Consider the following 27,548-nt stretch of genomic DNA (forward strand, 5'->3'; position numbering starts at 1 on the left):
CTGTCACTTCGCTCGGTTTCTGTCTCCCTTCCTGTCACCTTGTGTCTCTCTTTATCTCTCTCTTCCTCCCCTCTCAGTCCCTTTTTCTTCATTTTTCTCTGCCTGCCTTATTTTTTTTTTTTTTCCTTTTTTTGCTACCGTCCAACCACCTGCACCGCCTCTGCTGAATTGTTATTCTCTCTCTTCCCCCCTCTTCCAGCCCCTCCCTTTCTCTGCTCCTGTTTTTCTGTGTGTGCATGCGCTTGATGCAGTATGAAGAGACCGGTCTTTGCTGATGAAGCCTGTCTGTGTGTGTGTGTACGTGTGTATGTGTTTATGTATGTGCACCTCACAGCATGATGACACTGGTCTTTGCTGATGAAGACAGTGAGATTGTGTGTATCGGTGTGTTTGTGTGTTGTGCATGGCGCAGCGTGATGGGACTGGTCTTTGCTGATGAAGCTTCAGTCCGTGTCTCTGCAGACCTTTCCTCATTACCAGAGGAGAGACAAATGCATTGCTCTGGAGGGAGAGAAAGACAGAAGGAGGGGAGGGAGAGAGACTTTAGAGGTAGAAGGACTTAAAGACTATATCCACACAATACCAGCTAATTTTGAAAACAGTTACTTGTGAAATTGATGCTGTTAGTTACGAAAACATGTGTCTAAGGGTACTAAAGGTTCTCAGGTTGTTTTTGTAAAGATTTCCATTCACACTAAAACACCTGAACAACAGGAAAATGGCTATATCTTTTCATCCTCTTCCTATTTCCGTTAGTAAACATCAAGCTGTTCATCACAGCCAACATCTGGTCAAATGTACCCTGCTAAGTGTTGATGTACTGTGAGTTTGCCAAAAAAGAAAGGAAGGAAGTCCCGTCGCACTGTTGTTGGTGTCTGTAGCCCTGGTATCTGTTACTGCAGCAACAAGCCTCAGTTCCATCTGATGGAGAGGATCATCACAGAGTTTTCCATCAACCATTCTCCTCCTTCTCCTCCTTCACCTCATCTCTCTCCCCCCACTAACTAATGTGTTGTTTCAAAGGCGCTGACAGAAGCAGCCTGTAATGGCCTTAATATTACACACGCTGGAAATGAGGGGAAATGAATTGTGCTGATTCTTGTCTTTTTCTTCCTTTTCTTGTCTCGCTCTCTCCGTCTTTGTCTTTTTCCTCCCACTTTTCCTTCTCTTCCTCCATCTCCGTGTGCCATTGACACACATATCTGTCTGTCCTATGCTGCATCCACGCATCATAAATTTGCTTAATATTCTTTGTATACCAGGAAAAGGGAAGCAGCTAATTAAAATTTAATAGAAAGTGCACCATGGAGATATCTTGACGTGCACAGTCACAGACACACAGGCTGATTACTAAATTGCTGTGCTTCTCTGTGTCTCTCTCTTCCCCCTATCCCCCTCCCTCCCTCCCTCTTTCTCTCTCAACCCAACCGGTCAAAGCAGATGGCCGCCCACCTAGAGCCTGGTTCTGCTCAAGGTTTCTTCACGTTAAAGGGGAGTTTTTCCTTGCCACTGTCGCCAAGTGCTTGCTCTTAGGGGAATGTTGGGTTTCTGTAAATTAAAGAGTATGGTCTGGACCTGCTCTATGTGAAAAGTTCCCTGAGATAACTTCTGTTGTAATTTGGCGCTATATAAATAAAATTGACTTGACTTGACTAAAGCAGTTCTCTTATAGATGGAACTTCTAGTGGAAGCAAGTGTAAATTGGTAAGAGTGCGTGTGTGTGTGTGTGTGTGTGTGTGTGTGTGTGTGTGTGTGTGTTAAAGAGGGAGACACATGGGGATGCTGAGAGTCATAAAGTGAAAAAGACTTTTAGGAAGAAGGCAATCAAAAGTACAATTTACTTTGGTATTGTGGGAAAAAAAGAACGCTGGTTTCATTTACTAGCCGTACTTACTAACGCGTAAAAGGAAGTGTGTGTGTGTGCTTGTGTTTGTGTTTGTGTGTGTGTTTGTGTGCGTGTGTCAGTGTCACTGGGGGTCCTTTCTTGATGGTGTGGTGCCGAGAGATTTTAATCTTATTAACAGCCCTTACCCTGTTTGGCAAATGGCTTTCCAACTGCTTGGGTAATGAACTGTTTGAAAGTGTTTTCAGCACACACCAACATACATCACTCAGACACATAGACACACCTTACGCTCCCCCCCCCCCCCCCCCCCCCTCCCCTCTCCTTTGTACTGAACAGAAGCCAGATTGCCAGCTGTCCTCATGACTCTTGACTCACCACGTGCACACATAAACGCACACTAACAACCAGCCGACAGAGCAGCTCACTGTCTTCTTGCAGACACAGCTTTTCTGTTTTGACACTAGATGCTTTAGAAGGGACATCAAACTGCGCAGTGGATTTAGTACCTTGTCACCAGTTATAAATGAGCATCACTCGATCTGCTTTTAACAAATCCTGTGTGGGATTTTACCAAAATGTATCACTGCCGAGTGAATTATAGTTGCTATTATATTGTAGATAAGCCATGTTTTACAGCACTTATGAGGTATTTGTCATTTTCTCCTGCTGGCTGCTGCATCAACAGATGGATTCTTGAGTTTTTCAGCTACTTTTACTATTTTATCAGACAAGTAGTTTTTTGTCCAAACAGCACTGAGTGCCCGTCAAAGTGTCCACAGTCATAATTTCAAATTCAGCGAGGCATGTTTGTGGTTAATTTTCCACTGTGTGCATTACTTACTGGTCTACCAGAAGGGGTTTCTTAATTGAAACGGGGAGCTGAACCTAAAATCTCATCAGTCAGCCCACAGGAATTCAACAACAAGAACACGATGACAAGTTTGTATTGGTAAAACTTACTGTTTTAGGTTTCAAATTACCATCCATCATTATTTATACCCAATACTGGCAGTTCACATTGGGTGAAAGTCGAGTACACTCAGGACACATCGGCAGTCTTATCACAGGGCTAATACATAAGTCAACCATTCACACTTACATTCACATCAACAGGAAATTTAGTCTACATATAAACTAACCTGCATATCATAATTGCAAGCAAACTGCGAGAACAATAAAAACAACTAAATTAATTGTATACATAGGTACTTTGCTTAAATCTGCAGCACGGAGGTTTGCAATAATCATGCCTCTTTAGAAAGTAAGAAACTGCTTCCCATTGAGAGCCACAGATGGATATTTGAAAGAGGGAGGCCTTCTGTTCAAAGCTTCTTTCTTCAACAAAGGATATGAGTGTTCTCTCTTTTTTCTGGTTATATGTTGTTTTTCCCATTAGATCATGTAACAAGGTGATTTGACTCAAGCTTGCAGTCAGTTTTCTGGGTCTAGACAGCAAAATGAGAATGCTTTTGAGCTGGTATTTTGCTGTGGTAAATGTGCCAACACTTAAACATTCACTGCACAAAGCAGAAAAACACTGAAAGGCACCATCAGCTAGAAAGACAAACACACAAATACACGGCACATTTCATTAGGAGATAAAACCGCAATTGAGTGCAATCTTTTTCCCATTTTTTTTTTTTTTTCTTTTCTCTTGCCCCCGGTTAAGAAGTGAACCAATGTGACCCCTCATCAATATTGACAAGCTTTTTCATGAAATGAGCTCAGGGGTGAAAAAATGAACAAGACCTTAGAGAGAAATTGAGAGCAGGATGGGGGATGAGAAAGAATGCAAATGTTTCGATGACCAAGGGCGTTCCTTGTCAGAAGAAGGCCAACAAACAAGTATTATGCACCTCTATTCTTCACTCACGTCCTCAGTCATCACTCTTTGTATCTCTCCATCTCCATCTCATTCGTCGTACCCCTCCATTACTCTTTTAGGTCCTTTTCTACTGTTGAATCTCCGAAATGACACCACATAAAACACCTTGGAACAGAAGCTCCCTGAGTGCTCATTAATGCCTCGTTAGCATCGAGAATGATCATCTCAAGAAGGAAATTGCTCTTGGATGGGTGATGGACCTAAACAAATGAGATAAAAATACCTTTTCTTACCAAAGTGTCTTTTTACTGCGCCATATCAGAAATCACCAAAGATTTGAATCCATTTACTTTCAGCTCCCTCTGGCACAATAGAGAGCTTTTCCAAGTTTAACCCTATTTCTTCTGATGCTTTGAAGGACATAATTATAAATCGCTTTTTTCTTGCTGTCACACAAAGATTTGAACCTATCATTTTTTTTCTCAACCACAACACCTCCGAGGCCTTTCTTCAACATAACAATGTCAGAGCTACAATTATCTCTCTTCACTGTGTTGCTGCAGTCACAAAACAGCAGGAGCCACTGCGGTTGAGTGACTGGCATCTGCCCTTGGCCAAGGTGGCCAGCTGATGCTAGTAAAGGAAGGTTCTTTAGCCTGCAAGGAGCAAAAGTAGAGCTGAAACTTTTTCAGACCAATTTTGAAACTAAATTAGGTGTCACACGAAGATACAGGCTTATTAAAACATATGTTGTTCCCCATGTTATATGGGGACCAAGAAAGGAAAAGTTAGAAAAGTGTTAAAAGTACCATACCAGGGGTTTTAGCTTGTCTATTCAGATTCAGATAATATTTTTTTTTGTACCAAATAATTAACTAAAACAGCTGGGCCAGATTCAAGGAATGAGTTTTTGGACAACAATGGATGTCAATGGTACAGAGAAACTACATTAGATTTGCTTTACTTGTCATTCGAGCTTTATGTATTTCATACACTTGGCAGAATGAAAAGCCATTTCTCATTAGGTGTATGTGCCAAGACACTTGGCATAACAGATACAAAACAACAGTCAGTTAAAAGAAGGTAAAAAGAGGATAAGGAAATAAGGAAAAGCTCATTGTTGGTTTTGGTCTTTTCATGGGATTTGTTAACAATACGAAAATATGGAATATCACCTCTTACCCTTAACTTTAAGGAACACTTGAACATGTGAACAAGTGTTGTTTACACATTGAAAAACCTCAGCTTTCATGTTCTTCGTAATCTTTGTTTTTCATGGCCCATTTAAATTTAGTTTGTAATCCTAAACATACATGTCATAGTACAGTATGTACCTCAACTGCTGTCCTCTTGCCCTGACTTTATCTACAACTACTGTGTAGAGGCGTAACATTTAGTGTATCTGTAGTAAATGGGATTTCTCTCATAGCCAGGGGCAGCTAGTGGTGAAATCTGTTTTAGTGTGTGTGCATGAGAGCATAGTTGTGTGGCCTACACAATCTTCCACACACTCTCTACGGTATTTGACCTGTTTACCCCGCAAGCAAAGAAAATTAGTATGTCCTGCATCCCAACACTCTACTGTGCACTACCTTACCTCCAACTTCCCAACAAGCAAACTGTGTTTTCTACGCAGGATTTGTATAATTTAATTGTATTTATTACAATTTACCCTCCCACTAAAACCCATATGATTATATACATATATGACCAAATATTGTGTACTCCTTAGTGAATTGATACTGCTGAGTCATACATCCTCTGCTGACATACACTGAGGATCCACTTCTTAGTATTCTGTAAAAAAGAAGAAATACAGACAGCTAATATGAAAACATGTACACACACAGTCTCTCCTCACATCCGTCTGGCATGTCTGACCTTTATGTCTAATGTTTTAGTCAGCAGTTGGAAGTGTGTGGTATTGACCAGTATGCAATCTCCCATTATGCTCCTTCTCTATCAGTATGTACTTCATGGTCCTTTTCAAATGGCCCGTTGTGGCATTAGGTCCTGGTTAAGACCTATTAATTCTACACACATCTCTTTCCTCTTTTGGCTCTGTCAACAGTGTTTCATTAAAACAGTCTCAGTAGTTTGTAGCCAATGAATGTTTTCCCTCTGCCTTCAGCTCCCGGCGGCAGCAGGTTGAGGTCCTTGAAGTCCTTTTTAAGAAAATTGGGCTTGACAGCAACAGCAGTTAGTTTGGCTTTTTTGTTTTCCCTTTGTTGTTGTTGCTCCTTTTTTTTTTTTGATTCAGCGCCGGAATGATGCAAAACAGAAGAATATAAAGTGTCATTAACTTTTTCTTTCTCTCCCCCTTTTTCCTTTTTCCATTACTATCTTTGCTCTTCTCTTCCACTTATTTTTTTCATCCATGAACTGTCATTCTCTCTTCATTCTTCCTGTCCCTCCGTGCAGGCAGTATTACGAGATGCTGTACAACACTGCAGACGAGCTGCTGAACCTGGTGGTGGATCAGGGTGTTCGCTACACGGAGCTGGAGTACATCAACGCCCTGTCCTTGCTGCATCGCAGTCAGACAGGCGTAGGGGACCTGAGCACCCAAAACATCCGGCTACAGAGGCTGAAGGAGATCATCTGTGAGCAAGCTGCCATCAAACAGGCTACCAAGGACAAAAAGATCACCACTGTGTAATGATAAAACAGGGCGGGGTTCAGAGCGGTTGTAAACATGTTGACTGGAATTCCATGAAAGATGACAATGAAAAGGGACAGCAGTTAGTTTTGCAGTCAAATTACCTCTGTCGTACACGTTTTTGTTTCATCTCCTCCAGATTTGTCTAGCAGATAAGTGAGTAAGGAACGATGGAGCAAAAACTCGCAGGACAGAGGCTATTTGAGACTTCGGTTAGAAAACATTAAAATAGAAGCTTTTCCTAGACTTAGTTCATAATGTGTGTGAAATATGTTGATGAAAAGTGTGTCTTGCCTGATGTGATGAAACGCATTGTATTCGAGGGCTGACACAGATAAACTTTCTTCCAACTCCGGGCCTGCAGATAATATATATATATATCTCAGTCTGTGCTGCACTGACTCGCTCTAATTGGGAAGGGAGGTGACGACCAACACGACTGCATACTTCGCAAGCCTGGTTGCCTATGTATCTATGTCATAAGATATTGTCAATTTACACTTTTTAAAAGACACAACAAATTCAGCAAGCGCACGCCAACTCCCAACAATCCCGCCCACCCCCCCTACTCACCACGACTTCAACTGCAGATAAAAGGCGATTGTGTTGGACACTCACCCGAACTTGGGCCCCATCTCATCTCATTTTCCTATTAGATCTAAACTGCTGCTCTCAATTACACCTCTATCTCTCCTCTCCTGGCAGCCCCATGGGCCCACTGATTCTGTCTGCAATAACAGATGCCAGATTAGACTGTCTGAATGAGGCCACATCTTCCGCCTGCTGCCAATTTGGGTTGGTCCCCAAAGATTTCCCTAGCCGAGAACTGTATCATATCTATGGCTGTTAAAAATCTGTTTATCTGTCTTTTTTTTTTTTTTTTTTGTCAAATAGTTTGTGCGGTAAACCTGTGCGGCTAGTGTGGGAAGTTGTGAGTTAATTATTTACAAATTGGACAAAAGAGTGACTCAGTAATGAAGATATTTTCTTTCTGATTTCAGCTAAAGTTAGCAGGTTGTTTTTTAATCCTTCTGTAAACCCACAGAAGGATTTTAAATGTTATATTTCAAGTCCAGCACACCACAGTGGAATGACTTTCACTTTTTGTGTTAAGGCGTGTGTGTGTGAGAATACATTTCATTAGTCCAGCTCTGTAAACGTAAACGATGCAATTTTTATTTTGTCGTACCCGCTACATGCGCTCAAATCTTTAAGTGTTAAGTCATTTAAAGCTAAAACTAAACATGAAAACTCGAGAGACTATCACAAATCATTCCCCTCCCAGCAACCCTCCCTGTTTTTAGTTCATTAACTTGGGAGAGAAGTACTTAACGAGAGGAGGAGAGGAGAATGGGAGCCTTGTCAATACAGCAGGCCCAGCGCTGGTCTCCCTGAAGCCCACAGAACAATCCATCATAATGACACATAGGCTGGGATCGATGGGAAAACAACTGTGGAGCTGCTGAGGGGTTTGCCTACCACTCTGAAACGTACACTTGGTGTAAAATGTGAAATCTGCTCACTCAGCTGATGACTTTAGAGCTACTTTTGTAATGTTATACATGGGAAACTTTAATACAATGTTAATTGACTGTGTCATGTCACACTATTATCAGACTGTACACACTCCCAAAACCCATAAAAGTCCAGCGAGCGTATGTTCTGCAATACATATATTTAAGTGAACCACTCCTGCTGTCCATGCTGTTTTATTAATTAATGAATTATGTAACATGTAATAAAAGTTCATTTTTTACTCGGAGGCCAAATTTAGTTCATGCACCTCTACTACATTTGTTTTCGCAATAGATGTTTATTTTGCACATCTGTCCGATGAGAGTAATTTTAATGTCTCTGGTAAGAATGTACATCGACGCGTGTTAGTCTTTAACAAGTTTAAACATCAACATTGCTCCTCTTGATTGTTGAGTGTCATCGTATAAATGCCCTGAAATGTTTGTCTACTCTAAATTAAGCACACGATTTGCCAATGCATACACTAATATACTGAAAAAAAATAAACCATCCAAATTCCAACCTTGTCTTGTGTATTTTGTGCAAACAGTCATATTTTCCACACGACTGCATACTGTAGTCCATCACTATTTTGATGCACTAAAGATGTACCCCATCATATCCTACGGAGTGTGAGACGGATCCAAAACCAACACTTCGAGGATGAAGTTGACCTGACAGGTGTGATGTGTTATGTGACAAGGTTTGAAGCATGAGTTGCTGAAGTGCAGCATACTGGAATCTGAAAAATAAACAGACATCGTGGCAGCATGCATGCTTGTGTTGGTGTGGGCATAAATCCAATTCTTCTGGAATCTTTTTGGCACTGTCATATTTGCAAACCCTGGTTGTGTTATCAGCCCTATTGTGACCACTGTCACGGATCCATGAAGGCACAATCCAATAGTAAACAAAAGGGCTGCACCACCCCTGAAACGTACAACATAGCATTAGAAACTGCTGACACTCACTAATATGCCTTTTTTACTTCAGACATTTTGATTTGTTATAGTGGGAAAGGCACAGATGTCACTAACAATGGGTTTGCTATATTCAAGAGTCCTTTTAAAAACAGGACACTGAAACTGAAGTAGCTAAATGGAACTCAGCCATCGTTAGTTTTATTATTTACACCTGAGCTCTTCCTACTGTGACGTCAGAATGTCTGCTGGAAAATCAATCGAGAGGTCTTTTGATACTAATGTTAGACATAAGCTAAATTTATTTAGTTATTGAGAAAACAATTTGACCACAAGGTCCATTTATTAGCTGATCTTCTGGGGTGTTACCTCAGAATTTTAAGTCTGCTGCTTTAGTAATAAGGTAAGGACTGTAAACAGTGTAACTGGCTCGTCTTTTTATTTATGATTCATTGAGAAACAAAACAAACTGCTTACACCTGCTTTATACCTGTAAGTAATACTTCTACTATAACTACCTCACATTTATGTGGCTGGGATGTATGTATATTTAAAGGTTTTCACTTAGTATGTTACTTTTTACTTCTTTACAAGTTTCAACAAGCAGGCCTGTCGAGTTGCTCACAATCCACCATCGCTCTTGGGTGCAAGCAGACTACATGACCCATAGTTCCTTTCACCTTCACTTCTTTTAGCGTTGCTAAGCGACAACGGGAGGCAGGCGACGCGCCTTGTTAAAACCTAGTGTTAACTTGCTAGCTAACAAACTGGGGGACGGATATTCAAACTTTTACCTCACAAATTCCTGACTTTAAGTGCTTTGGGAGTCACTCTAGTGTCATTTCTCGCCGAGCTTTCATCATGAAATAATGAAGGAAACGAGTCGACAGTTTTCCTCTGCGTCGCCTAGCTGCTGCTGTCCCCCAGGGTCCCTCACAGACGCTCGCTTAGCAGAGGCACCCAGCTGCCAGGAGCCAGAAGAAAACGAAGAGATGGAGGTAAGGAGTAGCTACCACACCTCAGCTAGTTAACAGTTAGTTAAGGTGCGTCTGCATACCTCTTAGGAACTCTCTTTTCAGTTTCTCTCATTTTACTGTTTTCATGACTACAAGTTGAATGATTCAGCGTTAAAAAAAAAGGCAGTAAATGTATTGATGGATGAAAAACTGGGAATAAATCTCCACATTTGTTCCGTTATGCAACAGGTTAAGCAGGTAACCTTGCACAAGAGGTCTGGGGATGTGAAACAGCACTGCAAGGTCAAATAGTTGATTGTTTGCAACATATACAGTAATAGCTGCATGGACGGCAAAGATAGTGTTGTGCAGCCTTTATAGGCATAGTCTGTGTGTGGATGTGCTGCATGAAAATGTGCATTTGTGCTTGTAGAGGCAGGAAGCTGTGACCACATGCTTATAGTGGCCTCATGCCATATGCCCTCTTCACTCCAATTTTGTAATTGCGTTATTATTGCAGGGGAACTACTGCACTGCTGTAAATGTTGCAAGGCCTCCACAGCATATACCAGTTTATTCTATTAAAACACTACATTTTATTTATTTATTTATTTATTTATGTCAACAGAAGGATGGTGTTTTAACTGCTGAGGTGGTGTCCAGCTGTGTATCTCACCTTGGACGCATTTGCACTGGACTGCAGTACTTCTACCACCACCTGTCTCTGCCTGTAAGACATACACGCACAGACTGCATTCATAAATGACATTTATTTGGCTTGCATGTGTATTTAATGTCTTATCTACCAAGACGAAGCAATCCCTGACAAATCTGTTTACAATCACAATGTGTCTTGATGTTATGTTGGCAATGCCCTTTGCAGTTTGAATTTGAGATTGATTTAGACTAACCAGGGTTTTATGTTTCTTTACTCTAGAGTCACAGTCTCAGGGACGTCTCCATTTTATGCAATTATGTCTATCTTCAAAAGCTGGAACTGCCATACAACAAAATTAAAGGTGACTTTTTGTTAGAATCACATGATCTGCATCTCCTCTCTTCCTATCTGTATGAGGCTCTGGCTGTTTTGCAGAGGGATACTGTATAAAAAGATATAATTAACACATTAATTTACATTACTTTTTAAATTCTTTGGTAAGTTACTCAAACTTTTGTCAACCACTAGATTTATCCTGTGTGAGCCACATGCCTTACCTCATCATCCTGGATGCTTCTCACAATCAAATCTCCAACTTCTTTGGATTCCAGCCACCCAAGAACCTAAAGGTATAAGGCAGGACCTTGAGCTGACAGTAAAAGACAACTCTTGATTGGTGGCTCGGGCCTCAGTCTCTATTCCCTCAAGATAGGCCTGGATTTCCATAGCCCATCTGTAGTCACTTTTAATATGCTTACAAGGCATTAACTGCCCTTGAATGACAGTGAACTTTGCCGAATAAAAAATTCTTTTCCATACTCTATGGATTTAGTTGAAGAATTTCGTTAGTGAGATGTATATTAATGTGGTTTTTGTTACTTTTGTTCACAGTGTGCTACTTTTTTTTTTTTTTCAGGAGGTCAATTTCTCCCACAACTGTATGACAAAAATGAAGGATTTGTCTGCCTATACATCTCTTTGTAAACTGGATCTGGACCGTATCCTGTCAGTCACAAACCCCACAGCCTCTTTCTGTACCTTTTAAACACATATGACAATGTCTCTAAAAGTACACTATGTCAAAACAAACATATGTATTCTTAACATGCTCCATTCTCAGACAACAGCTTCAGTGAGATCAGTGGTCTTGAGCGCTGTTGCAAGCTCACCCAACTCAGCTTGGCACACAACAAGATCTCAAAGATCAACGGCCTGGACAACCTGCCTCTCACAGACCTCTGCCTTGTAGGTTCTCCTGTATTGCGGTCATAAAATGTGATAAACGAGAGTGCACATTCACACAGAGACGTAAATACCGTACACATAAACACAGGTTTACAAACATGCATTTGAAGCTTGAACCTCATTTGTCTTTCTTTGCCATCGCTTGGCAGCTTGTACATTAACATGTACAGTATGTCATCACTTCTCAGCGGGATGATTTCCTCCTTGTCTTGTCTAGTATCTACACACATACACACACTCAGTGGGAGTTATTTTGGAGTTCTTGTGCCCTGTATTTCACCTTATCTATGTTCAATTTCACCTGTTCCTGTGTCTCTCTATTCTCTCCTCTCTGTCTTTCTCGTTATGTCTCTGTTTTTGGCTGCATTTTTACATTCAGTAAAACCTTGGCCCCCTGTTCGAGAATCACCATATGGTCCAACAGCAGGCCTTTTCTCTCTTTCCCTCTCTTTCTGCTTGTGTGTGTGTGTACACGTGTGCGCACATGCATGTTCTGTCTTTTATCAGTGTTTCCTCATTGTCAGCAGCCATCGGTCCGGCTGTGTCTTCCCCTGTCTGTAGCTTTGCTTTGGGACCAGCTGCTGGTGTTTGAGTAAGCCTGGACCAAGTTCAGCGCACACACACACATATGCGCACTCATACACACTTTGTCCGTCCAGCATCCATCTAATCCCATCCCTGACCCCTCTACCTCTCATGCTGCCTCCCTAAACAGCACGGCCCTGTCAGCCAGACTGTTTCCCAGCCCATCACAGCACTGACCCAGAGCTTCAAGGGACCATCGCAGTCACCCACCCCCACTGACAGCAGCCCTCTGCCAGGCAACATGCTTGGCAAGAGCAGGGCGAGGTGTGGCCAGACGGCTTGATAACAACTTTAGTCAGTGGAATGAGGTGCGAAGTAGGCTGGAGATCCTGACAAGAGAGGAGTGCTCAGGTCTGGTTCTTTAACTGGTTTATGTGCTGCATTAGCACCTCACCAGCTGTTTGGCTGTCAGTCCTCACCTGTCAGGATCTAGCAGAGAGATGCAGGCCTGCCACTCAACTCACTACTGAGGGGAAGGAAGGTTCAGGCACCCGGCAGAGCGACCATGGCATGTCATTAATATTGATTAGTGGGAATCATTGACTGTATATAAAGTAGAGGTGGTGGTTGGAAGCCATTTATGTGAGCGTGCATATGCATGATTATCATGTACTTGCCTCTTTTAAATGTGTCCTCTCTCCTGTCTGCGTCCAGAGGGGGAACCAGATGGAGAGGATCGAAGGGTTGGAGAATCTTAAGAGTCTGAAAGTTCTCGATTTGTCCCTGAACCGTGTTACCAGTCTGTCTGGCCTCCAGAACCTCCACCTGCTGGGCTCCATCAACCTGGAGAAAAACCTGGTATTGATCTGGGAAAAGCTTTAGAAAGTATCAGCACTGGGTTACAGCAGAAATACAATATGTCAGCCTGAGTCTAAAATGCAATTCAGCTAATTTATGAGATCGAAATGTTAAATACAAATACAGATCTGCATCACACATTTACTGAAATTATGAATAGCCTACCCTATGAATGAACAGTATTGTATAAGGATTTTTCAATTTTGGTATCTGAAATTGTCTTCAATCCTGAATAAAATGTATATCTAGTATTAAATATATTGTCAAAATGTGAGTAGAGTGAGTACACTGGCCAGTTTGGAAATTCTGGTCCGGGTGAATGAGTTAAAATGTCACACAAGTGACAAGTACAGAGTATGCCCTTTCTGCCACTGTCTGTACCTTCGACATTGACATTTTAACATTGAAAATCAACTTTGACGCTCAACAAATTTAAAATTTTGATAACTGCGAATAAACTATTACAGAGAGATTTGTGTTTTTGTTTCAGATAACTGAAATTCAAGAGTGCAAGCACATTCATGATCTTTTCCTGTTGAGGGACCTTAATCTTCTGAGAAACCCTGTACAGGTAACCTAAGCCTATACTGACCACTACCTTGTACTGCTGTGGGAACATTCCATCGCATTTGCTTATACTGACCATGGTAGAGATCCATTTTATTGCATCTACTCTTTATGTGTTCTGTACCCAGCCTGTTAGCACTTAAATTTCTATGCCTTCCATCTGTACATTGCTTGGTAAAATTGATGGTGGTTCACCAATGAAACACAGAAAACATTTGTGCTTTATGTATAGCTTCACAGCATGTTTTTTGTAATATTGGCCATGTGAACCTGATGTGGTAGGAGCAGCCAGATTACCGGCTGTCAGTCATCTTCCTCCTTCAACATCTGATGGTGCTGGACCAAGAGAAAGTCACAGCTGAAGACAAGGTATGAATAAACATAATGATTAATCTTCAGGTAATTTCATGATCAGAGGTTCAACACATAGCTCAAGACATCAGAATACTACACTGATATCATAGCTAGAGATTGCCACTAACCTAATGCAGCTGTCTTCATTTTCTTGGATGTGGGGTGGTTTATGATGCTCGGTTACTTACCTTGAATCCCAGGTATCATCGATAAACAAGTATGACCCTCCTTTGGATGTGGTGGCAGCCAGGGATCACATGACCCACCTGGTGTATCAGCTGATGCAGCCTCAGGTTCTCTATGATAGGTTGGTACGAACATACGATATTGTTTAATATTCCCACGTCTGAACTGTCCTGTGTAGTACAAATCTGAAGTTAAAACTGCCCAGCATATTGTGTTCATGTAACATTAACTATTTATTTCCTTTAATGTAATATTAATGGAAAGTGATTTCAAAAATGTTGACTGAGCCAAAGAGCTGAAGCGGTGTTTGGGAAGTGCGCTTTAAATGCGAAGATTTACAAACAATCAGAACGTGATGATTAGTCATAATCATAGATATCTTTTATAATCAGCTACGGAGAAAGTTGTTTTTCAGGCATGAGCAGCACTTTATCTGCAGTGTTTCTGTATTGCTCATATTATCTATTCCCTAAAAGAAAGAAAAATGAGTTCATGTATCAGCACTTTTTGAAAACATCCATCATCAGCAAATAAAACGCTGCAGCTACAGTCAATTTACCATTCCCCTCTGTGCCTCCTAGAAAAAGCACATCCATATTGTCCACAAGGCTCCTGTTTATATTGACTGTAGGAGTGGCTTTCAAAAAATGACTTCTTGGTTTATTATACTTCTCTCCTACCAAAGTCTTGCACATCTTAGGTAGGAGAGATAACTGAATCTGAAGCGGTGAACATATCTGTAAGGTTAAAGTTCATCAGAAACCTGTGTTTGTCCAAGCAGTACTCTTCCCAGTGCAGACTCTCCGTATCCTATGCTGGTGCTGACTGGTCCTCAAGGCTGTGGGAAAAGAGAGCTGGCCCATAGACTGTGCCAAGAGTTCAGCGAATACTTTGCCTATGGGTCAGTCTCTGCTCTATTTGAGTACACATATCATCACTGAAATGTTAAATGTTGAAATTACTTGTCTGCTCTGTGTTTTTTAAGATGTAGAACAAGTTACGTCAATGGGAACCTTAATGCTTTCCAAATAAATCTACTCTCCAGATCCTGTAGACAGTGGCATCAATGGTATGACAAGTAAAACAATAGTTTTCGGTCAGTTTGCTCTTTTTCAGCTTTCACATAGTGTCGTGTAATGCTGCCCAAGATATTAACCACACTGTCGAGTGTGGTGAACCAAAACAATGACTTGAAAGCTGCACAGGCCTAGAAAATAGAGTGCTCTCACTGGGACTGACAGCACTAGCAACCCTAATCCAAGTTTTGATATAAATGAATATGTTATATACATATTACATCGTGAAAAAAGGAACCATATGAGCCTGGATACATTACATGATGAACTGGGATTCTTTTGGAGCCTATCTTAATACAATACTCACATGCCATATGAGTTATTATTCCCTGTAATCAATCCTCCTGTCCATACTGACTGTGAAGTGATCCCTTTGTAGTGCAACTATGGCATGTGAGTACTGTATTAAAAAAGATTTGACAAAATCCAAAGCAATCCTTTAAATGCGGGGGCCAAACATATGCAGCAGTGTGTAAGTCAAACCTACAGTATATCTATAGGTAATGATATATTCCTGGCTCTCATCAAGTGGTTGGTTTTACTGTCTGGAACATTCCAGACACACAGGGGTCTTGTTCTGGCTCTTAGCCCCTCTACCTGCTGTGTTTAGTGGTTGCAGGTCCAGGATTTTTCACATAGTTAGACATCATAAATCAAAATGGCAGGATACGTTGCATGAAATGTCCAGATTGAGTGTTTCTGTGCTTAAGTGTGTGCGCTTCCTGTCTGTTCCCACAGAACCTGTCATACCACAAGGGGGCCTTACCTTGGAGAAGAGAATGGAAGTGATTATCATTTTGTCAGTGAAGAAGACTTTCAGAATATCATTCACATGGTGCGTAAGCTTGTCATTAAGCTTTTTTTTTGCACATCACAGACTCCAGGATTGACTATAAAATACAGGTCTCAAGGTTATTTTGAGTTCTGCACTCAAAATAATCTTGTGCGCTCGGTTTCATAAATCATGCAAACATTAAAACTGAAGCATGAGTTAATTAAATGTACGCTGGGATTTTTAAAAGGTTGAAAAGGTGCACTTGATTCATGTAACTGCAAGTTTCAAATTGAATTCTCCCACTGGCCATAATGAGTTGAGTACTTGAGATAATTAGTTTTACTTGAATGGATTTACTATACTTTAACTGGCTGATATTTTGTTTAATAAAGATACATTTTAGTTGGACTGAGTTTTTTATGGCTGTATTAATTAAATTTTACTTTAGGAAAAGTTATTACAGCATCTTCTGCGATGCTTTTAACACCATCATATGCCAATATTGGGTCAAAATTCCACAAAATACACCTCTTATTGCCAGGCTCTGATTTCATCTGCATGGTCTGTTTGTATTTGTGTTAATCAATAGCAACTGACTCTCATTCATTACACAGACTGTATGTTGACATGTTTTAAATATAACCAAAGCATCAAATCAGTGGACTTACAGTTTTAGACTTTGAAAAATGAGTCCTGAGGCCTGAGGTCTGGGACACATTTGTTTTCTATTTTGTCCCTCGTGTCAAGCTGCCTGTGGGGGATAAAGAACAGAGGTCTGGGTCATGTAGTGATTTACACAGTGAGGGCTTTGATGCTGGTATTGATGCCTTCTGTCTTCTCTCTACGAAGGAGGTGGATCAGGTTAACTTTACAGTCTGTCCCTTCCTCTACTTGATTTGTTCATTCTTCTTCTTCTCCTTCCACCCTCCTGCTGCCAACTTCTTGGTTTATTGCCGTCCAGTCTTCCCCCTTCTTACTCTTCATTCTCTCACCTTTCATGTATCAGCTGCCCTCTTCTTCTTTCTCTCCCCCTCGCTCCTTCAGATGTGCTTTTCAGTAACTATGCAATCATAACCTCTTGAATCCACTTCTTGTGACTGTTCTTACACAAAATTAATCCCAATCAGCAGTCCTCAGTACTTATTATACTCTTCAATGTGCTGTAAACACAAGGAAGGGGCTGCTGTGTAATTTTGTTTGAATAGCTACCAACTCTGGTAATATGGAATCACAAGAATTATGTTTATAATTGAGTGTTTGGATGCTTTTCAGTGACCTATTTAGGAAGCTTGAGGCACAAAAACAAAACGTTTGAGGGACATGGTGTACGACATCTGTAAATTATCAGTAAAAAGTAACAGCTTTTAAATGTACTGATCACAATTAATGGATTTAATGGATTTTTTCTACGTTATCATTGTATAACACAGCCTTTCATGCTGTATGCAGTTTTCAAAATGGAGAAAAAGAGCACAGCGAAGTTAGTCAGTCTCCTGCTGACATAATGTTCACTGCTACTGGCTCCACATGTGGTCATTTAATCGACAGGCCAACGATTTTACAAAATCTGCGCTCTCTAATGGCTGTGATTTTAAATGCAGCAAGCAACAATAATATACCCAAAACATGCTTAAATAAAATAATACTTCAAGAATAATACTCAAAAATTACATTTGCAGAAACAACAACACAATGACTGTGGTGAAATGCATACAAGGTAACTTTTTTTGGGACCCATAGCAAGTCATTCATTCATTGTATTTATAGGTTTAAATTCTATTCTTGTTGTTTTAGTGATGTCGCCACATGTATTTGGGATGAGTCATAAGCTTGTTGAGAGTTATAAATTACGCTGTTCAAATGAAAATTCCCCAAATGAAGACAGACAAAAGGTCAAGGGTCATGTGTGAGAAGTAACCAAGAGAGAGAGATTTTTGCCCTGACGACCAGGTCAAAAGTTCATGTCACAGGTGAGCAAATGACTTCAGGTTGTTAATCTTGACTGAACATGCTGGGGATGTGTACGCCGATCAATTATTATGTCTACTTTAGGAGATAAATGTAGCTCATTGCTATGGTAACATGAAGGCAATAAAGTGGTGCAATAAAATGTTCTCTCATTCTTCCCCGTAATAACTGGAAATTCCCTTTTAGGGTAAGTTTATCCAGACCATGCAGTACGGGGGTCACAGCTACGGTCTGACCAGAGATTCCATAGAGGACGTGGCCAGAGAAGGACTTGCCTGCTGTGTGCATATGGAACTAGAGGTACATATGGAAAACTTGTGCTTGAGAGTATATCAAGCAGGCTCATACCATATCTGGTCAGTAAAGCCACTACACTGACATACAGTACAGTAAAGATGGAGGATGTGCCAAAAACATGCTCTGCATATATGCTACAAAATGTTAGATAAAGTTTCTAACACACTGCCAGTGAGATAAAAACAAATATATGCATTCTTTACAAAGCCCTGAAACAGTATGTTGTCTAAACTTTAATCCTTAAACGTCTCACAGTTATACAGTTATTAAATTTACAGTGAATGTGAGAATATGTTTAGTAGTTTGCTTGTTTAGGGGAACTGATCAGCTCTTCAAATAGAATAAACTTAAGCCATCCTCAGCTAACCTAATCTTCTGGGAAATAAACTTAATTTTTGTGTTCTGATCCACCAACACTCCTCAGCTGAAACCCGCAGGGAGTCCTGATGCACATCTAACATGATAAGACACACTTTTGCTTTATGAGCAATTTCTTGAAAACTCAGTAATTTTTTTCTTGTTAGACAGTTATGTAAAACAGCTGTAAACCTTTCAGCATAAGTTTTGTTCTGCTGGAGTGTTATTTAACTAATGCAGGTATTTAAAATATCTGTAAATTTGCTTCAAAGAGCAATAGTGACAAATTGTTTTCACCCCTTGGGGTAGTGAGTGGTAGTTGATATTTTCAGTGATTCGGGGTAAGACACACATACTGTTAAATACTACATAGTTTTTACCTCTCTGTGTAGCTTAGTGTGTTTCCAGTGGATTTCAGTTGTTAAATACTCTGTTTCTCTTCCCAAAGTCTCCATAGCACAGTGTGGATTAAGGTTTCGTGTTGCTGTGAATCACACAGTTCAAACAAAGTTTCACTTAACAGAATATCAAACCCTCTGTCACAGAAAAGCAAACTGTCTGTCTTTACAGGGTGTGTTGAGTCTGAAGAACAGCCACTTTGAGCCTCGATACATCCTGCTCATCCCCACCCAGTTGGAGAAGTACACGGGCCACCTGAAAAGCCGCGGCCTCTACACCCCGGCACAGGTCGACATGGCCGTGTCACGTATAGAACTCTACGCCAACTTCAACAGGCAACGGCCAGGCTTCTTTGATAATGTTATCCCCTGTGGTAAGACATGGCTTGAAATGTATTCTTTCATGTTAACAGATGGTATTAGCTATTATTTCAAGTGTGCAGTATAGAATATAATAATGATAGTTTAATCCCCTCTGGTGACTAATCAGATCCATTGTACTAATTGGTTAATTCATGTTTAATTGTAGTACAATGTGTAATTATAAATATTCACAATTAATTTTTTAACAATCATCCATTTTAAGCTAAGAAAAAAAACACTTAATTGATTCCCAGTGGAGATTTTTCTTTCTCCATGTTCAACCTTTGGATGTGGTGTTAGCAAAAAAGAAATGTGAAAGTCTGGTGTGATTGGTTTGTTCATTTGTCATTGTGGTTCCTTACAAATTTAAAAATACCCTGGCTTAGTGCAGTGCATGTGTCATTGGTACAGCCTTAGATAAATTAACACACTTCACTAAAATCCATACACTACACTTTAAATCCAATTACTAGATGTATTAAGGGCACATAGCCGCAGAATAGCTGTGTTTATCATTCCCTCATGAAAGCACTCAGACATTTAAGCTGTTTTCTTAATGAGATGAACATATAGGGAGCACGGGACACTCATCACTTTTATGCACTGCTTGATAGAACCTCCTTATACTAAGGTCATCATCCCCATGTCTTTGATTCATTACTGTTTGATAGAATATGCATTGGCTCTGTTCATGAGCACATTTTGTGTGTGTGTGTGTGTGTGTGTGTGTGTGTGTGTGTGTGTGTGTGTGTGTGTGTGTGTATGTGTGCGCTTAGATGACTGGGAAGAAGCCTACCAGATGCTGGGGCAGGTAGTGAAGGATTACCTGTTGCTCGATGAGCAGGGAGAAGGAGAGAACAACAGCCGAGCGTCTCCAGACAACACATCCACAGGTGTGTGTTTGTTTATTTGTTCAGCTTACCCGTTAGCAGATTCAAAGCATCAGGGTGCTAATTTATGAATCAAGGCGCAGGATGCAAAGTGCAGTCAAGAGTGCCTTGTGCAGTCTTTTTCTAAAATATAAATGCCTATTAATTTCACAGCATGTAGACAGAAAGGTTTTAATACTCTAGTGCATATTGTATAGGGGCTTTATGGTGGCGTTCAGTTGGATTTGGTGTCTAAATAGATCAATAATGTCACTGAGTATAGTTTTGTTTTGAGTTTCTTTTTGGATCTTTTGGACATGTATGTATGTCTGCCCCTACATGGTGCATTATCTGTTTATGTGCATACGTGCATACACAGTCTATGCATCCTTTGCATAAAGGTCCCTTGTCTGAGACAAAGGTTGACAGTTGTGAGAGAAACACATGGTCAAATCTTTGGTAGTCAATCCATAATGATGATCCTAGGTCACACTGTGACTCACATGCACCAGCAACTGATGTGGAGCTTAAGTGACCAAAGACAAATTCTCACAATGTGACTGCTGCTGTAACCCACGTCTACAAACAAACCCATCAGACTACGACATGAAATGACACAGAATACACTGTGACATTTCGACATTTAAACAAAGTTTAGGGGGGAAACACACTCGTTCTCCTTAATGCATTCATGGCACACAAAAACCATAGTGATGGATGTGAAACTAAAAAGAACTTTGATCTGAATCTGACATGCCTCATATTGATATCTTACAGTCTGACTCAGATTGCAACCAAGACTTTATCATAGGCATCTCACACAATGTGACATGCGATAAACTTACATTCTAAAGGCGCCTTAAGTGTGTGTGTTGTGAACAGCCATACCATACATGGTACTGATATACAGTGTCTGTCTCTTTCTCTCCCAGCCTCAGGTCACGGGCCAGAGGAAAAGCCACCCTCAGACCTGTCAAGGTCAGGATCAGGCACTATGTCACTCTCTGCAACAGCTCTGGACCCTTCAGATCCCTCCTACAGAAACTATTTTACCAAGATCCAGGCACAGCTCAGCCCTCAGAAGAGCCCTGCTGTGAGTTACATGATGTCTGATGAAAAATTTATCGGTAATGAAGCTTGTAAGCGAATGCTAAATAGACATCTAGAGTCAACCAAATTTATGGTAAAATAATCCCCAATCCTCTAACAGGAGGCTGCTTTCTTTCTCATCCCACTACCATACATCATCACTTCCATGCCCCCCTTGCCTTCCCTTTTTGCCCCATTCTCTTCCCCCCTTTAAATCACCCTCCACATCATCTTTCCTCTCCTCTTTCTCATCTGCAATTCTTGCTTGTCTGCCCTTCCTCTCACCTTCCCACTTCAACTACTCTTCTTGCTTCTTGTCTTTAACTCTCTACTCTGCAGGAGCTGGCTTCCATCAGGAGGCGTGAGCAGCTGGTGAGAGAGGCTATAGTGGGGAGGAGTCCAGGGGTCTACAGCCAGCTCTTCAAAAGGTTCATTATAAGTGGCACGCACTTCACTGCACTCTAGAGCTTAATTTAAAGTGGACTCTCTCAGCTGGGCCAAATTGGTTTAATTTGAGCACTTGTCCTAACTGCATTTTGATGGTTTGTTTTGGGTTATTGTTTGACCTTGAGGGTGAAGTGGCAGGTGCCCAAATTATTTGAATTAGTTTGCTAATGTGATGGGGTTGTGTAGTGCGCTCTCTTCTCAGCTATTCTAAAATTCACCTGTCACCTGTTCACAGCTTTAATCTGAATTAAACAAAGAATGAATGGCTGTACTTGTTTTGAAAGTCAAAATTCATCTTTTGTAACAGATTATGTCCTTATAAGGGTGTAATTGCTTTTCCATATGATTTATAGCGGTGAAGAAGAATGATTAAATTTAGTCCTATTTTTTTGTTTACCTCAGCTCTGCTCAAACAGCACCATCATCACTACTGAGTCATGATCCTGGTACCCATTTTAGTGAAGACAGTAGGTAAGTACACACACACACACACACATACATTATAGTTGTATGATTTAAAATGAGGCATGACTATCTAGAGAAAGTCTTGTTGTTTCCTATAAAACAATCTCAAGCTAAAGATTTAGAAGCAGAAAACTGTATTTGTAGTGGTATTCTGTATTATTCCCTTGGGCTCCTTTTACAACATATGTTCACTTTTATATAGCTCATTTTACTGGTACTGTAAAAGCCGTGCACAAACACTCATTGAGTACACACAAATACACCCACTCATAAATTCAGATTTTATGGCTTTTGCTGATTTTTTGACTCCCCAGTGTGTACACTTGCTTAATAAACAGGCTTACCGCACAAATTGGCTGCAAATATGAATTTAATCAGTCAGACGTTGATATAGTATGTGTGTGTGCATGTCCACACAATTTATTTCAGTATCTTTTCTTAGATTACATTTTAGATACATTTGTGCTCCATTGAAATGTATTTCATGTTCTCAGAAGGCAAGTTTCACCAAACTTGTGGAAAATCTTCAAGTTCTGTCAACGTGGTCAGAGTGATACATACCCATAGTATGTACAGTTAGCATTACTCAGCCCTTCAGTATTTCTATAGAGGATTCCAGGCATCTAGGTGCTTGTTAGCACCACTCTTCATAATAGGGATGTGTCTCTACTTGTGAGTGTCTATCTCACTTACTGTAACAGAGGATCCTGTTGTATTTTTCGTTTTGGATTTTTGCATTGCATTGTGAGTTTGTGAGTGTGTGTGTGTGTGTGTGTGCGCGCTTGTGTTTACATAACCGAAATAAATAACATAAACCTGTACCTGTTTGTTAAATGAGTACCAATCATCCCCGAAGTCACACTATTGAGGCATTCGAGCAATTAATTCCGTCATCATCGAGCACCATCATGGAAACACTGGTCCCTCTTTGTGTTCCCCCTTTTCTCTTCTTATCTGTCTCTTTGTCATTCTCTCCATTCCTTCTTTTCCTCATTTCACAAACAGCTCAGATGAGTCTCATGCGAGTTCAGTGCTGTCTGTACCCAGTTCAGCCGGGGCCTTGTCTGGCTTAGTGGAGCCACTAGACATGTCTGTCCAGGGACATACCTTGGAAGGTTTGTTGTTGTTTTTTGTTATCACTTTAGGGAATTTCTATTTATAGAAATATAGAGAGAGCACAGAAAACAGAGACAGATGGTATGCATGCTATTTTTTGAAAGGAAGAGATAGTTTAGGCAAGTCATTTATTCTACTATTATTTTTATGTTACAAGTTTTAACACTATTTCATATCATCTGTATTTTTCACATTTACCTTTGTCATTTATTTATGAGTTTTGTGAGTACATCATCAGAACAAAATCGGATTACAGTGTTGATGTGGCTCTATATCTGTGCTTGTATCAAGTCAAATATTTTCATTTCAGACCACATGACATCTGACCAAACCCCCAATGCTGCCCGCCCAGGCACAGATCAACTAGCTGCTGTCACGACTCCCTCTTCTGAAAGAAGGCCCGGATCCAACGTCAAGCCCATCCTGCCACCAATCCCCACTGGACGCAAGACCCCTGCAGCACTCAGCCCGGCTCCCTCACCCAGCCCTAACCCAGCGGGAAGAGAGGAAGCAGAGGCAAACAGGGAGGGATAGCTTTTAAGGGTTTTTGAAAGTCTGAAAGCAAACCAAGTCGGACATATTCATAATTAAAATGCTTTCAACATTAACAGAAAGTGTCTCAATCAGTGAAATTCTTTTTCTTAACATGAAACAGTACTCAAACTATAAGCTCTGCCTCAAGGTAACATCACAAATCTGAAGAGTCAACCGCAAAATCACAAATTTGTTGCTATCATACCACAAACTACACAGACTGATGTGATACGCCCAAACCAAACACTTGAGGTTTCACTGTCAGCACTTGCCTTTTCCTGTGATCTGTTGCTCGTGCCACAACACGCCTGGATCGTTTGCACTTGCTATATTCTGTATGCATGATAAATGATGACATTAATGACCATACATAAGGTAACTACAGTTTAATTATAAGTAAAGTTGTACTCTTCCTCTTCATATAATAATGGGCTTACTGGTTTACATAATGCTGACACACATGATGATGCAGTTGCCACCTGTGTGACATTGACACTCACACAGATTGATGCATTTGTCAGTCAGTCATGCTGAAATAAAAAATAGTGTGTCGAAGCAACCAGCTCTATTTGCATTTTAACCATAATATGTACAGATTCATTATGGCAGCTGGAAAAGTTCATGTCTTCAAAGTACATGGTGCATGTTATGTTTTATAAATGCAGCATTAATTTTCCTGACAAGGAAGTGGCATTATATTTCCTACTCTTCAGTAATCTCATCAAATTGGATTTGGCATTGACATGTTGATACTGATCATTTATGTGTAGCGTGGAGCTCTTGTCATGGGATGATAAATACATCATTAATCTTTATCTCTTCTGATGGGATTATTTATTCAACTGGAAATGTGCTCATATGGAAGTTGTTGACAGTTATTGAACAGTGAGCCATCATAAACAAGTTAGTGTCTGTGTGTGAGGGTTTTTTTTTTTTTTTAGCAGTTATTGTGTGTCTTGCATACAGTATGTGCACCCGTATGTTTGCGCATATTGTGTTCATTTTTGATTCACAGTAAATTAACATTGTCATCTGTCACAGATGTATGCATTGCTTATTTAACTGGTGCCTCACTGGTCTGCTTGTAGACGCATGTGCGCGTACAGTATGTATGCTCTGTTATCTGGGCTGTACGTGTGTATGCGGCACTTCCACACACACACAAAACACACCTGGCCATCTATCACTGTCTGTCTTCCTCTCAGGCAGCAGATGTTGCAACCCTGTCATAATTCTTTGGCTGTTTGAAACCAGACAGTGTCTTTAGGGCCCCTGAGGTGTAACCTACTTACACTGCAGTCTGCACCCCTTACTATAGCTCATCATGGACTAACATGTCGTCTTCCTGTGCATTAACATTACACGGGATGCAACTATGGCCTTGATGAAGGTACGCAAAAGCCTGTTAAAAGAGAAGCACAGATGAGATATTGAGTGACTGGGAAGTCATTGCAAGTGTTGATGTGTAATCACATTTACCCTCTGTTTTCCAGACTGCTATCATACCTACCATTGTCCCAGCTTGTTAATCTATTTTTGATGCGTCTACATCTGTTACTGTCTTTGTGCCTACCTCATTGCAATGTTATATTGCATGACTACATCATCCACTGCTGCCCACAAATTTTGAATTGAAAGAAAAAGTGAATGAGTACTGTATATTGTAAATCTCATGGTTACAAATTATCGTTACTCTGCCCTCTGATGACAGTGATGTAAATCACTGTTGCCTGAAGCACATACAGAAAAGTAACATCTGTAATGGCAATAGCTCTCTTCGCATCATAAACCATTACAAAACATTGTCCACAGCAGAAAAAGCTTATTTAAACAGCATCTACTATGTGTGTATGCACTGTCTACCGAACCTCTTGTCTTCACCAGCTGTGGAAAAATAAACATGTCACACACTTTCATCCAGACATAACTCCCAAGGAAAGCAACACCAAAGAGACAAGGAGAGAACACTTTGTGGGAGAAACAAAGACTAGCTTGCATCTGAGATTTATGTCTGCGGGAAAGAGTTGTCATGGGGGAGATATGCAGAGGCACGTTATCAATTTACACCAAGCTGAAGTGCCCAATGTTATGAATTAATTTTTATGATATTTGTTAGACTTGGGCTATGGAAAGAAGGAGCATTAATCTATAATTTCATTCCAGAGAGGATTTTGTAAGAAATAACAGGAATCACACTACATCAGTTTGACTGACTGAGTGAATAACACCCTTGTTCTACTGTTACTATGCTAAACTATACTACATTACACAACACTATACTGTACTGTATTATAATATACTATACTATAACACTATATTATTATTATTAATATCCTACACTATACTACACTATACTATACTACACTGCACTATACTATATTATACTATACTACACTACAACACTAAATTATAATATACTACCCTACACTACACTACATTATACTATACTATACTGCACTGTACTGTACGGTACTGTACTGTACTATACTATACTAAACTACTATTTCATTCCCCAAATTTTCTCAATTTAGAACTGAACGTTGTACTGTGTATATATGGTCCTGATGGCAACATTCGATTTCTATTAAGAATATGTCAAATATACACATTCCGATGGAAAAAAACATGAGTATACTACATGTGATTTTAATTTTTTAAGTCTTTTAAAGATCCAAATAAATCTTTACTATTTGGTGTTTAAACTGTAAGAGATGGTTTAGACTGTAAAAGATGGTCTTTAGACAGCTAATGTATTCAGTCATGTTCAGCAGTCAGCTTCAGTTTAATGATACTCTTATATTGCCAGAGCTATTTCCACACTCCATTTCACTGTGCCAACACAGGATAAAGCTCTGGCTGAACCTGCTGTCATTCTGAGATAGTTCAAAAAACGGACTGGAATTGTCAGTGGTTGGCCGAAACTGTGCTATGCTCATGTTCACTGTTTAAATATAGTGCTGTTTTTGGAAGTCAAATATAGACTTACTTAGAGCTTATCTTCCATTTTCTACCTATTTTGACTTCTTGTCAATTCCTGCAGTGCTTTTTTTTTTTCAGGCAGTAGGCCTTCGCGCCAGGTGGACACAACCACTATTGAGCCCTATGAGCTGCCACAGTATTTCAAACAGCTTTCAATTATACCCGTGCTTTACAGGGACCATGATTTGTTACGAGATACAGCTAGTTTTCCTTTTAAAATGTCTTGTGAAAAGACAGGAGGGGAGTGGAAGGGTTATGAGGCTGTGAATGGACTTGGAAAATAGTCTGTAAAAGTACAATAATATGTTACAGGCGTTGCTGTAAACGTGTTAACTAACCTTCGCACATATGGGGTGCACAGTGTGAGGTAGAAACAGGCACACACCTACACTCATTTACTCAAACATACACATCCTCCCTACAGAGATCAAATTATATTCTCCATCTTTGATGGTTCTTGGCCCACATAACAGTCTATGGCTGCCTTTCTTTCCTCATTCCCAACATGAGAAAAGCAAAAGTGGCTTGAAGAATCGATATCACTTGACATTAGCTTGCATCAATACGTCTGTTTGTGTAAATCTGTTTTGACAGTTTCTTCAAAAGAGAGGAGGGAGAATGTTTAGGTAAAAGGCTATGAGAGCAGACAGGTCCCATGTGTTTTGGATTTGTGCTGAACTTGCTGTTTTGATTACCAGACG

The 27,548-nt window shown here is 40.3% G+C and overlaps 2 protein-coding genes across 8 annotated transcripts in view; both read left to right on the forward strand.

The window, feature by feature from the left end:
* exoc4 (exocyst complex component 4) overlaps window positions 1–8,367 on the forward strand; it is a 128,786-nt gene extending 120,419 nt beyond the window's left edge. For both annotated transcript variants that reach the window (XM_067582507.1, XM_067582508.1), the window contains exon 20: window positions 6,093–8,367. In XM_067582507.1, coding sequence (XP_067438608.1) covers window positions 6,093–6,330 — 238 coding nt within the window. In that variant the 3' untranslated portion in view covers window positions 6,331–8,367. The remainder of the gene's footprint in view (window positions 1–6,092) is intronic.
* A 629-nt stretch (window positions 8,368–8,996) lies between these two features.
* The window catches only part of lrguk (leucine-rich repeats and guanylate kinase domain containing), a 36,578-nt gene continuing 18,026 nt past the window's right edge, over window positions 8,997–27,548 (forward strand). Inside the window, exons 1-21 of one of the 6 annotated variants that reach the window (XM_067582256.1) lie at window positions 8,997–9,168; window positions 9,619–9,763; window positions 10,350–10,451; window positions 10,659–10,740; window positions 10,908–11,008; window positions 11,296–11,377; window positions 11,500–11,624; window positions 12,864–13,007; window positions 13,498–13,578; window positions 13,857–13,943; window positions 14,129–14,235; window positions 14,896–15,015; window positions 15,929–16,025; window positions 18,120–18,233; window positions 19,158–19,359; window positions 20,125–20,241; window positions 21,150–21,310; window positions 21,646–21,734; window positions 22,156–22,224; window positions 23,224–23,333; window positions 23,645–24,909. In XM_067582256.1, coding sequence (XP_067438357.1) covers window positions 9,635–9,763; window positions 10,350–10,451; window positions 10,659–10,740; window positions 10,908–11,008; window positions 11,296–11,377; window positions 11,500–11,624; window positions 12,864–13,007; window positions 13,498–13,578; window positions 13,857–13,943; window positions 14,129–14,235; window positions 14,896–15,015; window positions 15,929–16,025; window positions 18,120–18,233; window positions 19,158–19,359; window positions 20,125–20,241; window positions 21,150–21,310; window positions 21,646–21,734; window positions 22,156–22,224; window positions 23,224–23,333; window positions 23,645–23,868 — 2,343 coding nt within the window. In that variant the 5' untranslated portion in view covers window positions 8,997–9,168; window positions 9,619–9,634 and the 3' untranslated portion in view covers window positions 23,869–24,909. Of the gene's footprint in view, window positions 9,169–9,189; window positions 9,764–10,349; window positions 10,452–10,658; window positions 10,741–10,907; window positions 11,009–11,295; window positions 11,378–11,499; window positions 11,625–12,863; window positions 13,008–13,497; window positions 13,579–13,856; window positions 13,944–14,128; window positions 14,236–14,895; window positions 15,016–15,928; window positions 16,026–18,119; window positions 18,234–19,157; window positions 19,360–20,124; window positions 20,242–21,149; window positions 21,345–21,645; window positions 21,735–22,155; window positions 22,225–23,223; window positions 23,334–23,644; window positions 24,911–27,548 lie in introns of those variants that run through there. The other 5 variants (XM_067582258.1, XM_067582257.1, XM_067582254.1 and 2 more) reach the window with 5 other exon arrangements.

This window comes from Thunnus thynnus, chromosome 23 (assembly GCF_963924715.1).
Source record: "Thunnus thynnus chromosome 23, fThuThy2.1, whole genome shotgun sequence".
Taxonomy (NCBI): domain Eukaryota; kingdom Metazoa; phylum Chordata; class Actinopteri; order Scombriformes; family Scombridae; genus Thunnus; species Thunnus thynnus.